Here is a 14,411-nt window from a genome sequence, read left to right on the forward strand (position 1 = left end):
ACAGCGTGGTCACTCCGGGATCACTTACGACCGCCAGACAATTCTGGATGTGGATAGATCGGGCCGTTTTGGACTGAATGAGGCGTGCTTGCTAGACCGGCTAGCTAGCATGGGAATACTTTGCCGGCTACATCCAGCGGCCTGTGAAGCAGCGGAGTATATGTGTTGTCTGTCTATTTATGAATAATGCAGACCAGGAGTGTTGGCTGAGTTCTTAACGTTTGCTTTCAGAGCGTGCATATCACAACATACAAGATGTCGTCATGGCGACACACAACCTATACCGGGCTACCGCGCATGCTCGTCACTCCTGTTGCATGCTGGGTAGGGTAGTTCTTTTTTTCCCTGGCTCATAACATCACAATATAGTACCATGTATATGCGTTCAGTTTATCAAAGCACCAAGCAAACAATCGGAAAATTCCCATCATATCAATTCCTAGATATGGTCATTATTATTTTAAGTGCACTACGCAGAATAAACACAACATTATTAATATTGCTACTACGGATAATTTGATCAAAAATTCCCTAAAACAGCCCACTACCTATAATATAGGTTTTTTAAACATAAGATCCCTGATAAAAAAATTTTTTCTGCTGTTACCTCAGAAATTGCCTGTTCGGATGTTATGATTGTGGCTCAGAGATTTGTATGTAGATTATATTTATTTTCCATAACAAACAGGATAACTTAAATACCCTGGCAGTGGCAATAAGCTTAAATGTTTGTATTTACATTTTTGGAGTTGATTTTCATAAAATATGCTATTTAACTGCTACTGTTTAACAAGGACTGATTTAAATTGTGTTTGCACAACAAATGTTTTGGCGCTTTTGTTCATGTGGGAGAATATTCCAATAAAGGTGCACTACACACTACTTTTGAATTCATTATTGGGCTTTGCGTATACAATGCAGTTAATCGCGATTAATCGGAGAAATAGTGCGATTAACTTCGATTAACATTTTTAATCGTTGCCCAGCCCTAAAAAAAATAAAAATAAAGAAAGGTGCTAGCTGAAAATGTGTATATCTACTAATAAAACATATTGATAATGAAATAGTTGTACTTTTACAACATGCTGAAAGCAAATTAAATTGAGGTGCTAGCTGAAAATGTGTATATCTACTAATAAAACATATTTATAATGAAATAGTTGTATTTTTAGACCACACAAAAAAAATAAAGAAAGGTGCTAGCTGAAAATGTGTACATCTACTAATAAATCATACTGATAATAAAATAGTTGTATTTTTAGGTGACGCAGGAAGGCAAATTAAAGAAAGGTGCTAGCTGAAAATGTGTACATCTACTAATAAATCCTACTGATAATGAAACAGTAGTATTTTAAAGAAAGGTTCTAGCTGAAAATGTGTACATCTACTAATAAAACATATTGATAATGAAATAGTTGTATTTTTAGACCACGCTCAAAGCAAATTAAAGAAAGGTGCTAGCTGAAAATGTGTATATCTACTAATAAAACATATTTATAATGGAATAGTTGTATTTTCAGACCACGCAAAAAAATAAAGAAAGGTGCTAGCTGAAAATGTGTACATCTACTAATAAATCATATTGATAATAAAATAGTCGTATTTTTAGACAATGTAGTAAGTAAATAAAGGAGAGGTGCTAGCTGAAAATGTGTTCATCTACTAATAAATCATACTGATAATGAAACAGTAGTATTTTAAAGAGAGGTTCTAGCGGAAAATGTGTACATCTACTAATAAAACATATTGATAATGAAATAGTTGTATTTTTAGACCACGCTCAAAGCAAATAAAAGAAAGGTGCTAGCTGAAAATGTGTACATCTACTAATAAAACATATTTATAATGAAATAATTGTATTTTTAGACCACACAAAAAAAAAATAAAGAAAGGTGCTAGCTGAAAATGTGTACATCTACTAATAAATCATACTGATAATAAAATAGTTGTATTTTTAGGTGACGCAGGAAAGCAAATTAAAGAAAGGTGCCAGCTGAAAATGTGTATATCTACTAATAAAACATATTTATAATGGAATAGTTGTATTTTCAGACCACGCAAAAAAAAAATAAAGAAAGGTGCTAGCTGAAAATGTGTACATCTACTAATAAATCATATTGATAATAAAATAGTCGTATTTTTAGACAACGTAGTAAGTAAATAAAGGAGAGGTGCTAGCTGAAAATGTGTTCATCTACTAATAAATCATACTGATAATGAAACAGTAGTATTTTAAAGAGAGGTGCTAGCTGAAAATGTGTATATCTACTAATAAATCATACTGATAATAAAACAGTTGTATTTTTAGACAACGTAGTAAGTAAATAAAGGAGAGGTGCTAGCTGAAAATGTGTACATCTACTAATAAAACATATTGATAATGAAATAGTTGTATTTTTAGACCACGCTCAAAGCAAATAAAAGAAAGGTGCTAGCTGAAAATGTGTACATCTACTAATAAAACATATTTATAATGAAATAATTGTATTTTTAGACCACACAAAAAAAAAATAAAGAAAGGTGCTAGCTGAAAATGTGTACATCTACTAATAAATCATACTGATAATAAAATAGTTGTATTTTTAGGTGACGCAGGAAAGCAAATTAAAGAAAGGTGCCAGCTGAAAATGTGTACATCTACTAATAAAACATATTTATAATGGAATAGTTGTATTTTTAGACCACGCAAAAAAAAAATAAAGAAAGGTGCTAGCTGAAAATGTGTACATCTACTAATAAATCATATTGATAATAAAATAGTTGTATTTTTAGGTGACGCAGGAAAGCAAATTAAAGAAAGGTGCCAGCTGAAAATGTGTATATCTACTAATAAAACATATTGATAATGAAATAGTTGTATTTTTAGACCACGCAAAAAAAATAAAGAAAGGTGCCAGCTGAAAATGTGTACATCTACTAATAAATCATATTGATAATAAAATAGTCGTATTTTTAGACCACATAGTAAGTAGATAAAGGAGAGGTGCTAGCTGAAAATATGAATGAATACTAATAAATCATACTGATAATGAAACAGTAGTATTTTAAAGAGAGGTGCTAGCTGAAAATGTGTATATCTACTAATAAATCATACTGATAATAAACTAGTTGTATTTTTAGACAACGTAGTAAGTAAATAAAGGAGAGATGCTAGCTGAAAATGTGTACATCTACTAATAAATCCTACTGATAATGAAACAGTAGTATTTTAAAGAGAGGTTCTAGTTGAAAATGTGTACATCTACTAATAAAACATATTGATAATGAAATAGTTGTATTTTTAGACCACGCAAAAAAAATAAAAAAAGGTGCTAGCTGAAAATGTGTACATCTACTAATAAATCATATTGATAATAAAATAGTCGTATTTTTAGACCACATAGTAAGTAGATAAAGGAGAGGTGCTAGCTGAAAATATGAATGAATACTAATAAATCATACTGATAATGAAACAGTAGTATTTTAAAGAGAGGTGCTAGCTGAAAATGTGTACATCTACTAATAAAACATATTTATAATGAAATAATTGTATTTTTAGACCACACAAAAAAAAATAAAGAAAGGTGCCAGCTGAAAATGTGTATATCTACTAATAAAACATATTTATAATGGAATAGTTGTATTTTTAGACCACGCAAAAAAAAATAAAGAAAGGTGCTAGCTGAAAATGTGTACATCTACTAATAAATCATATTGATAATAAAATATTCGTATTTTTAGACCACGTAGTAAGTAAATAAAGGAGAGGTGCTAGCTGAAAATATGAATGAATACTAATAAATCATACTGATAATGAAACAGTAGTATTTTAAAGAGAGGTGCTAGCTGAAAATGTGTACATCTACTAATAAAACATATTGATAATGAAATAGTTGTATTTTTAGACCACGCTCAAAGCAAATAAAAGAAAGGTGCTAGCTGAAAATGTGTACATCTACTAATAAAACATACTGATAATAAAATAGTTGTATTTTTAGGCGACGCAGGAAAGCAAATTAAAGAAAGGTGCCAGCTGAAAATGTGTACATATACTAATAAAACATATTTATAATGAAATAATTGTATTTTTAGACCACACAAAAAAAAAATAAAGAAAGGTTCTAGCTGAAAATGTGTACATCTACTAATAAAACATATTGATAATGAAATAGTTGTATTTTTAGACCACGCTCAAAGCAAATAAAAGAAAGGTGCTAGCTGAAAATATGTATATCTACTAATAAAACATATTTATAATGGAATAGTTGTATTTTCAGACCACGCAAAAAAAATAAAGAAAGGTGCTAGCTGAAAATGTGTACATCTACTAATAAATCATATTGATAATAAAATAGTCGTATTTTTAGACAATGTAGTAAGTAAATAAAGGAGAGGTGCTAGCTGAAAATGTGTTCATCTACTAATAAAACATATTTATAATGAAATAATTGTATTTTTAGACCACACAAAAAAAAAATAAAGAAAGGTGCCAGCTGAAAATGTGTACATCTACTAATAAATCATACTGATAATAAAATAGTTGTATTTTTAGGCGACGCAGGAAAGCAAATTAAAGAAAGGTGCTAGCTGAAAATGTGTACATCTACTAATAAAACATATTTATAATGGAATAGTTGTATTTTCAGACCACGCCAAAAAAATAAAGAAAGGTGCTAGCTGAAAATGTGTACATCTACTAATAAATCATATTGATAATAAAATAGTCGTATTTTTAGACAACGTAGTCTTCCGCCCGATTGTAGCTGAGATAGGCGCCAGCGCCCCCCGCGACCCCGAAAGGGACTAAGCGGTAGAAAATGGATGGATGGATAGTAAGTAAATAAAGGAGAGGTGCTAGCTGAAAATGTGTTCATCTACTAATAAAACATATTTATAATGAAATAATTGTATTTTTAGACCACACAAAAAAAAAATTAAGAAAGGTGCCAGCTGAAAATGTGTACATCTACTAATAAATCATACTGATAATAAAATAGTTGTATTTTTAGGTGACGCAGGAAAGCAAATTAAAGAAAGGTGCCAGCTGAAAATGTGTATATCTACTAATAAAACATATTGATAATGAAATAGTTGTATTTTTAGACCACGCTCAAAGCAAATAAAAGAAAGGTGCTAGCTGAAAATGTGTACATCTACTAATAAAACATATTTATAATGAAATAATTGTATTTTTAGACCACACAAAAAAAAAATAAAGAAAGGTGCTAGCTGAAAATGTGTACATCTACTAATAAATCATACAGATAATAAAATAGTCGTATTTTTAGACCACATAGTAAGTAGATAAAGGAGAGGTGCTAGCTGAAAATATGAATGAATACTAATAAATCATACTGATAATGAAACAGCAGTATTTTAAAGAGAGGTGCTAGCTGAAAATGTGTATATCAACTAAAAAATCATATTGATAATAAAATAGTCGTATTTTTAGACCACATAGTAAGTAGATAAAGGAGAGGTGCTAGCTGAAAATATGAATGAATACTAATAAATCATACTGATAATGAAACAGTAGTATTTTAAAGAGAGGTGCTAGCTGAAAATGTGTATATCAACTAATAAAACATATTGATAATGAAACATCAGTATTTTAAAGCGAGGTGCTGGCACTTTGGACACGTCTGTCCTGCACGTCACAAGTCAAGCGTCCATCAGCGTGTTCTTGCCTTGCGTCTGACAGTTGAGCCTCCTCATCTCCACGGGGTCTGCAGAGTGCGCCAGCAGCGAGTCCTTCACCCCCACCAGCTGCTCCTCTTTCCCCGACGGAGACGTACGCTTCCTGGAGGCAGAGGCAGAAGGAAGGATGCATTCAAAGCCTCTTTTTCACCAGATCGCTTGAGGTCAGTGTGGAGAGAGGCAGAGGAGCCAGAAGAAAATGATTGAGTGTAAAGAGAAAGAGTAAAGTGCAAGAGAAGGATGTGTCAGCAGAAAGAAGAAAAAGGTGTGTGAATCACTGCAGATGGCAGAAAATGAGGAGGAGTAACTCACCTTTCTTGTTTGCTGCATGCACGGAAAGCAGAGACAAGAAAGAGAAGAAGTTTACAAGTAAAGTTTGTAAAGTTTGTACTCTGTGAGGTGTCTGCTTGTTAAAGCAACCACCTGACAACATTCACATCTGAAGGAAGACATCTGAGATAGAATTGGCACCACGTATCTCTTCTTCTTCTTCTTCATTCCACTGAGTTGCGTCACATGCTCTCCCCCCCTCTAAACTGAGCCTACTCCCCTCCTCTAAACTGAGCATACTCCCCCCCCCCCCACCTAGTAGTCAGTGTATAAAGAACAAGCCGACTATCCTTCTATTGATCACTCCTTATGTCAGGGGTAGGGAACCTATGGCTCTAGAGCCAGATGTGGCTCTTTTGATGACTGCATCTGGCTCTCGGATAAATCTGAGCTGACATTGCTTAACGTGATAAATAATGAATAATTCCGCTGGTAATCCATCCATCCATCCATTTTCTACCGCTTATTCCCTTTCGGGGTCGCGGGGGGCGCTGGCGCCTATCTCAGCTACAATCGGGCGGAAGGCAGGGTACACCCTGGACAAGTCACAGTGTTAAAAATAACATTCAAATTATAAAACATTCTCATGCATTTTAATCCAACAATCCGTTTTCTATCGCACCTGTTCAAGATGTCGCATTATTGGTAAGAAGTGTTATATTTATTTTTGGTTAACTTTAGAATAACAATGTTATTAAAAAGAATAAGAGACTTTTTATACTCTAAAAATGTTGGTCTAACTTAAAAATGCACGCATTTATTTGAATTCAGTGTTAAAAAATATGATATGGCTCTCACGGAAATACATTTTGAAATATTTGGCTTTCATGGCTCTCTCAGCCAAAAAGGTTCCCGACCCCTGCCTTATGTACTTTGCTATCAATGTGACTTCTGCCTTTTGAGATGCTCGAGCTTCTCAAAGAAAATCTAAAGAAGACAATTTTGTTTGACTATTGTTTTTTTTTGGACTATAAGTCTCACTTAAAATCCTTTCAATTTCTCAAAAACTCGACAGTGCGCCTTATAATTTTTGTTTGTTACCTAAAGCATTTCCAGTAAGGGTTGGACTCCTTCGTCACCGATTCTGTTCATAACTTTTATGGACAGAATTTCTAGGCCCAGTCAAGGCGTTGAGGGGATCCGTTTTGGTGTTTGCAGGATTAGGTCTCGGCTTTTTGCAGATGATGTGGTCCTGATGGCTTCATCTGGCCAGGATCTTCAGCTCTCGCTGGATCGGTTCGCAGCCGAGTGTGAAGCGACCGGGATGGGAACCAGCACCTCCAAGTCCAAGTCCACGGTTCTCCCCCGGGAAAGGGTGGAGAGCCATCCTTGGAGTCTTGTTCACAAGTGAGGGAAGAGTGGATGGTGGATCGGGTCGGCGTCTTCAGTTATGCGGACGCTGTACCGATCCGTTGTGGTGAAGAAGGAGCTGAGCCGGAAGGCAAAGCTCTCAATTTACGATCTACGTTCCCATCCTCACCTATGGTCATGAGCTTTGGGTCATGACCGAAAGGACAAGGTCACGGGTACAAGCGGCCCAAATGAGTTTGGGTCTCTCCCTTAGAGATAGGGTGAGAAGCTCTGCCATCCGGGAGGAGCTCAAAGTAAAGCCGCTGCTCCTCCACATGGAGAGGAGCCAGATGAGGTGGTTCGGGCATCTGGTCAGGATGCCACCCGAACGCCTCCCTAGGGAGGTGTTTCGGGCACATCCGACCGGTAGGAGGCCACGGGGAAGACCCAGGACACGTTGGGAAGACTATGTCTCCCGGCTGGCCTGGGAACGCCTCGGGATCCCCCGGGAAGAGCTGGATGAATTGGCTGGGGAGAGGAAAGTCTTGGCTTCCCTGCTTAGGCTACTGCCCCCGTGACCCAACCTCGGATAAGGGGAAGAAGATGGATGGATGGATGGACCTAAAGCAAAACTATTACGCGAGAAACAGCTCGTATCCCAATGTAAAATGGTACTTAAAAAACTAAGGACTTTGGATGTGGCTAAGAGTTGATCTTAGTTGTTGAGACTAGAGTTGGACTGTCCATCCATCCATCCATCCATCCATCTTCTCCTGCTTATCCGAGGTGGGGCGCGGAGGCAGCAGCCTAAGCAGGGAAGCCCAGACTTTCCTCTCCCCAGATATTTCATCCAGCTCGTCCCGGGGGATCCTGAGGCGTTCCCAGGCCCGTGGCCTCCTACCATTTGGACGTGCCCTAAACACCTCCCTAGGGAGGCATTTGGGTGGCATCCTGACCAGATGCCCGAACCACCTCATCTGGCTCCTCTCGATTCTCGTTCCACGTCCCAAGAGCTAGCTTATGCAGCCGAGGATCAGACCGCCAAGTGCCCTGCCTTCGGCTGCCGCCCAGCTCACAATGCACCCGACCTCTTTGGCCCCTCCCATGAGTGGTGAGCCCATTGGAGGAGTGACCCACGCTGCCTCTTCGGGCGCTCACCATTGTGCCCCACCTCCGGGCCTGACTCCAGAGTGGGACCCCGGTGACCCGCGTCCGGGCGAGGGAAATCTGAGTCCATTTTGTTGTAGTTCCATAGAAGTCTTTGAACTGCTCTTTGTCTGATCCCTCACCTAGGACCTGTTTGTCTTGGGAGACCCTACCAAGGGTCATGAAAGCCCACGGACAACATAGCTCCGAGGATCACTGGGACAAGCAAACTCCTCTACCACAGTAAGGTGGCAGCTCAGAGAGGAGTAGAGTTGGACTGGAGCTTGATGGAGAAAACTTAAAACTAAATTCAGACTTGATATCGAGACCAAATCTTAATGTTTCCAAGCTTAGCCTGAAGTCTATCCTACAAACCTGAGACTTTGACCAAAGCTTGAGGACTTGAAACGGAAGAAGTCCAAGGCTGTGGTTTAAAGCTAGCTCGTTCCGAGCTGACGTGACGACTGGCTTGTATGTTTAGCGAGCGAGAGGACCAGAAGGGATGACAAAAGACAGCAAAGCAGAACGGGATCCATATGGACCCGCTCTCAGCGCTCCAGATGTTCGGACCCCTGTGCATGGGGCACGAGCCAACTGTTGGCCTGGAAGAAGGAGAAGAGGCCACAGGGCCTCTCTGCCCATATGTCGGCCTCGTCCCAGATGACGTCATGTAGGAAAAAAATCTGGTTGGTCTCTCTCTGTTTTAAGGATGACCACGATGAAGGCACGTTGCCTCCGAGCCATAAACAAACACAGCCTGTCAAAGCTCATCATGCGGCTAACGCTAAGAAAGCTAGAATCCTCTCTCGTGTTTGGTGCTGTTGTCCAAAAAGTCTACTTTTAGTCTAGGTCTCACCAGACTGACCTTTTGAAGAGGAGAATGGCGATGACGATGATGATGATGAGGATGACGGCCAGCACAGGACCCATCACCCACAGCATCTCCGGGTCCTCGGAGTGTCTCGCCATGCCGCTGTGGAGCTTCACCAGGATGGGCTCAGAGAAGGGACTGGCAGCGAACGTCCTCTGCTGCGGACAAAAACTCAATCAGCACATGGGAAGTACGACAAGGTTCATTTGTTTTGGACTTACAACCAGCCTCCTTGGCTTGGTTTATTGCCAACAACCGTAAACAAAGCACAACATTCAGCAGATTTCGGTGGCTACTTTGTATAGCCGCATAGTACCGGACCCACCTAGGGCCGTTAGAACAAGCAGTTACCCTGTGTGGGTTTGGAACTATGTCCCAGCACTGCTGAAGCTGACCAAAGGATCCAGAACTGATGAAACATTTGTTGGACCAGCAACCATAGCTCGGTTTAACAATAAAACCAGGCACAGCACTCGGACGCTTTCGTTGGCTATTTAGCCAGCTAGTTGCTCGTTCTCACAACCCTGGGTGGGTCTGGGACTATGTTGCAGCACTGCTAAAGCCGACCAGAGGGTCCAGAACTGGTAGAAGGTCTGTTGGACTAGCCCCCTTAGCTCGGTTTAATGCAAACAAAAGTAAACAAAGCACAACATTCGGTGGCTTTCAATGGCTACTTCGTGAAGCCACTTAGTCCCAGACCCACCCAGGGTCGTTAGAACAAGCAGCTACCCTGTGTGGGTTCGGAACTATGTCCCAGCACTGCTGAAGCTGACCAAAGGATCCAGAACTGATGAAACATTTGTTGGACCAGCAACCATAGCTCGGTTTAACAATAAAACCAGGCACAGCACTCGGACGCTTTCGTTGGCTATTTAGCCAGCTAGTTGCTCGTTCTCACAACCCTGGGTGGGTCTGGGACTATGTTCCAGCACTGCTAAAGCCGACCAGAGGGTCCAGAACTGGTAGAAGGTCTGTTGGACTAGACCCCTTAGCTCGGTTTAATGCAAACAAAAGTAAACAAAGCACAACATTCGGTGGCTTTCAATGGCTACTTCGTGAAGCCACTTAGTCCCAGACCCACCCAGGGTCGTTAGAACAAGCAGCTACCCTGTGTGGGTTCGGAACTATGTCCCAGCACTGCTGAAGCTGACCAGAGGGTCCATAACTGATGGAACGTCTGCTTGACCAGCAACCATAGCTCGGTTTAACCGTAAACAAGGCACAACACTCGGACGCTTTTGTTTGCTATTGAGCCGGCACGTTGCTCGTTCTCACAACCCCAGATGGGACTATGTCCCAGCACGGCTGAAGCCGACAAATGTGTCCAGAACCAGGAGATGGTCTATTGGACTAACCCCCTTAACTCGGTTTAATGTAAACAAAAGTAAACAAAGCACAACATTCGGTGGCTTTTAATGGTTAGTTTGTGAAGCCACTTAGTCCCAAACGCAACCAGGGTTGTTAGGACGAGCAGCTACCCCGCGTGGGTTCAAAACTATGTCTCAGCGATGTCCCAACACTGCTGAAGCCGACCTGAGGGTCCCGAACTGATCAAACGTCTGTTGGACCATCCCCCGTGACTCGGTTTAACCGTAAACAAGGCGCAACACTCGGACGCTTTCGTTGGCTATTTAGCCAGCTAGTTGCTCGTTCTCACAACCCTGGGTGGATCTGGGACTATGTTGCAGCACTGCTAAAGCCGACCAGAGGGTCCAGAACTGGTAGAAGGTCTGTTGGACTAGCCCCCTTAGCTCGGTTTAATGCAAACAAAAGTAAACAAAGCACAACATTCGGTGGCTTTCAATGGCTACTTCATGAAGCCACTTAGTCCCAGACCCACCCAGGGTCGTTAGAACAAGCAGCTACCCTGTGTGGGTTCGGAACTATGTCCCAGCACTGCTGAAGCTGACCAGAGGGTCCATAACTGATGGAACGTCTGCTGGACCAGCCCCCATGGCTCGGTTTAACAATAAAACCAGGCACAACACTCGGACGCTTTTGTTTGCTATTGAGCCGGCACGTTGCTCGTTCTCACAACCCCAGATGGGACTATGTCCCAGCACGCCTGAAGCCGACAAATGTGTCCAGAACCAGGAGATGGTCTATTGGACTAACCCCCTTAACTCGGTTTAATGCAAACAAAAGTAAACAAAGCACAACATTCGGTGGCTTTTAATGGTTAGTTTGTGAAGCCACTTAGTCCCAAACGCAACCAGGGTTGTTAGGACGAGCAGCTACCCCGCGTGGGTTCAAAACTATGTCTCAGCGATGTCCCAACACTGCTGAAGCCGACCAGAGGGTCCCGAACTGATTAAACGTCTGTTGGACCATCCCCCGTGACTCGGTTTAACCGTAAACAAGGCGCAACACTCGGACGCTTTCGTTGGCTATTTAGCCAGCTAGTTGCTCGTTCTCACAACCCTGGGTGGATCTGGGACTATGTTGCAGCACTGCTAAAGCCGACCAGAAGGTCCAGAACTGGTAGAAGGTCTGTTGGACTAGCCCCCTTAGCTCGGTTTAATGCAAACAAACGTAAACAAAGCACAACATTTGGTGGCTTTCAATGGCTACTTCGGGAAGCCACTTAGTCCCAGACCCACCCAGGGTCGTTGGAACGAGCAGCTACCCCGTGTGGGTTCGGAACTATGTCCCAGCACTGCTGAAGCCGACCAGAGGGTCCAGAATCGATGAAACGTCTGTTGGACCAGCCCCCATGGCTCGGTTTAACCGTAAACAAGGCACAACACCCGGACGCTTTCGTTTGCTATTGAGCCGGCTCGTTCCTCGTTCTCACAACCCCAGGTGGGTCTGGAACTATGTTCCAGCACTGCTAAAGCCGACCAGAGTGTCCAGAACTGGTAGAAAGTCTGTTGGACTAGCCCCCTTAGCTCAGTTTAATGCGAACAAACGTAAACAAAGCACAACATTTGGCGGCTTTCAATGGCTACTTCGTGAACCCACCCAGGGTCGTTGGAACGAGCAGCTACCCCGTGTGGGTTCCGAACTATGTCCCAGCACTGCTGAAGCCGACCAGAGGGTGCAGAATCAATGAAACGTCTGTTGGACGGCTCGGTTTAACCGCAAACAAGGCACAACACTCGGACACTTTCGTTAAACCAGCTAGTTGCTGGTTTTAACGACACTGACTGGGTCCAGGACTATAATCCAGCACTGCTGAAGCCCACCAGTGGGTCCAGAACCGGTAGAAGGTCTGTTGGACCGGCACCCTCACTCAGTTTAATGCAAAAAACTGTAAACAAAACACAACATTCGGCCGCTTTCGAAGGCTACTTTGAGTACCGGTACCAAAATATTGGTATCGGGACAACCCAAGGTCAGTGTACAAACCTTCATTAAAATATGGATTTTCGTTGTTTCTTATGGAGAAGTTTGCTTCAATTTAAGAACTTTTTCAAGAACCACTTTGGTTCGTAAGTGGACTAGCCACTGTACTAATGTCTTGCTACGACAAAGAATGACGATTGAAGGGCTACTGAGGGGGAAGAACACAGTCCGTCGGTCACGTGACCTTCGTCTTTCTTCTTATTTTGTGATCATGTTTTAGTCCGCTGCTTCTATCTTTCATTGTTTCCTTTGCGGCCGCCCCTGAGAGTTCCACCCGGGAACGTGACGAGGGTCATCATGGCTGCGCCGCACCGTCCTTAATGAGCCTTTGGTCACGTTTTGTTGAAGGAGGCGGCACAAACTCCGAGCCACGTTGCATCTGCGGCGCCTGCACGGTATCACGAACAAGGTCTGACGCGAGAAATGTTCTGCTGTCAAATAAGTCACTCTGCCGCTCACTTCAGGAAGGAAAAACAAGCAAAGACATCAAAAGAGCGATCACGCAGCCCTGCTAGCATTAAAAGGCCGTCCACGCCGCCTCAACTCTCCTCCGGCTGTCCATCTATGACTTATTGAAGAGGCCGGTGACGCGCGGCACGCATACAGAGCAGACCGACGTGGAGCTTCATCAAGTCCGACACAAACTTCAGCTGCTTCACAATATCTCAACAACAAGGTGGAACAATGCATGAGAATAGTGTGCAAAAAAAAAAAATCATTCTCACCTTAGAGACCAATTAAAGATTTTCATGACCCATTTGCTAATCAGTACACAAAACCAGTCGTTCATTTTTTTTCCTGCTAAAAGTAAACTTAAATGATTGTGGAAGCCATCCATCCATCGTCTTTTGCTTATCAGACGTCAGGTCGCGGGGGCAGCAGCCTAAGCAGGGAAGCCAAGACTTTTCTCTCCCCAGCCACTTCGTCCAGATCTTCCCGGGGGATCCCGAGGTGTTCCTAGGCCAGCCAGGAGACATAGTCTTCCCAACGTGTCCTGGGTCTTCCCTGTGGCCTCCTACCGGTTGGACGTGCCCTAAACACCTCGGGTGGCATCCTGACCAGATGCCCGAACCACCTCAACTAGCTCCTCTCGATGTGGAGGAACAGCGGCTTTACTTTGAGTTCCTCCCGGATGGCAGAGCTTCTCACCCTATCTCTAAGGGGGAAACTCATTTGGGCCGCTTGTACCCGTGATCTTATCCTTTCAGTCCTAACCCAAAGCTTGTGACCATAAGTGAGGATGGGAACGTAGACGGCCGGTAAATTGAGAGCTTTGCCTTCCGGCTCAGCTCCTTCTTCACCACAACGGATCGATAGAGCGTCCGCATTACTGAAGACGCCGCACCGATCCGCCATCCACTCTCCCCTCACTCGTAAACAAGACTCCTAGGTACTTGAACTCCTCCATTTGGGGCAGGGTCTCCTCCCCAACCCGGAGATGGCACTCCACCCTTTTCCGGGCGAGAACCATGGACTCGGACTTGGAGGTGCTGATTCTCATCCCGGTCGCTTCACACTCGGCTCCGAACTGATCCAGTGAGAGCTGAAGATCCTGGCCAGGCGAAGCCATCAGGACCACATCATCTGCAAAAAGCGGAGACCTAATACTGCAGCCAACGAACTGCACCTAGAAATTCTGTATATAAACGTTCTGAACAGAATCGGTGACAAAGGACAGCCTTGGCGGAGTCCAACCCTCACTGGAAATGTGTTCGACTTACTGCCAGCAATGCGGACCAAGCTCTGGCACTGA

General features: G+C 42.5%; 1 protein-coding gene across 6 annotated transcripts in view; it reads right to left on the reverse strand.

The window, feature by feature from the left end:
* Nucleotides 1-14,411, reverse strand: part of ptprfa (protein tyrosine phosphatase receptor type Fa) — a 268,805-nt gene that overhangs the window by 37,781 nt on the left and 216,613 nt on the right. For 4 of the 6 annotated variants that reach the window (XM_061888749.1, XM_061888754.1, XM_061888753.1 and 1 more), the window contains 2 exons: nucleotides 9,308-9,471; nucleotides 5,667-5,779 (listed from right to left, as the gene is read on the reverse strand). In XM_061888749.1, coding sequence (XP_061744733.1) covers nucleotides 5,667-5,779; nucleotides 9,308-9,471 — 277 coding nt within the window. The remainder of the gene's footprint in view (nucleotides 1-5,666; nucleotides 5,780-9,307; nucleotides 9,472-14,411) is intronic. The other 2 variants (XM_061888750.1, XM_061888752.1) reach the window with 1 other exon arrangement.

The sequence above is a fragment of the Nerophis ophidion genome, linkage group LG26 (genome assembly GCF_033978795.1).
Source record: "Nerophis ophidion isolate RoL-2023_Sa linkage group LG26, RoL_Noph_v1.0, whole genome shotgun sequence".
Classification (NCBI taxonomy): domain Eukaryota; kingdom Metazoa; phylum Chordata; class Actinopteri; order Syngnathiformes; family Syngnathidae; genus Nerophis; species Nerophis ophidion.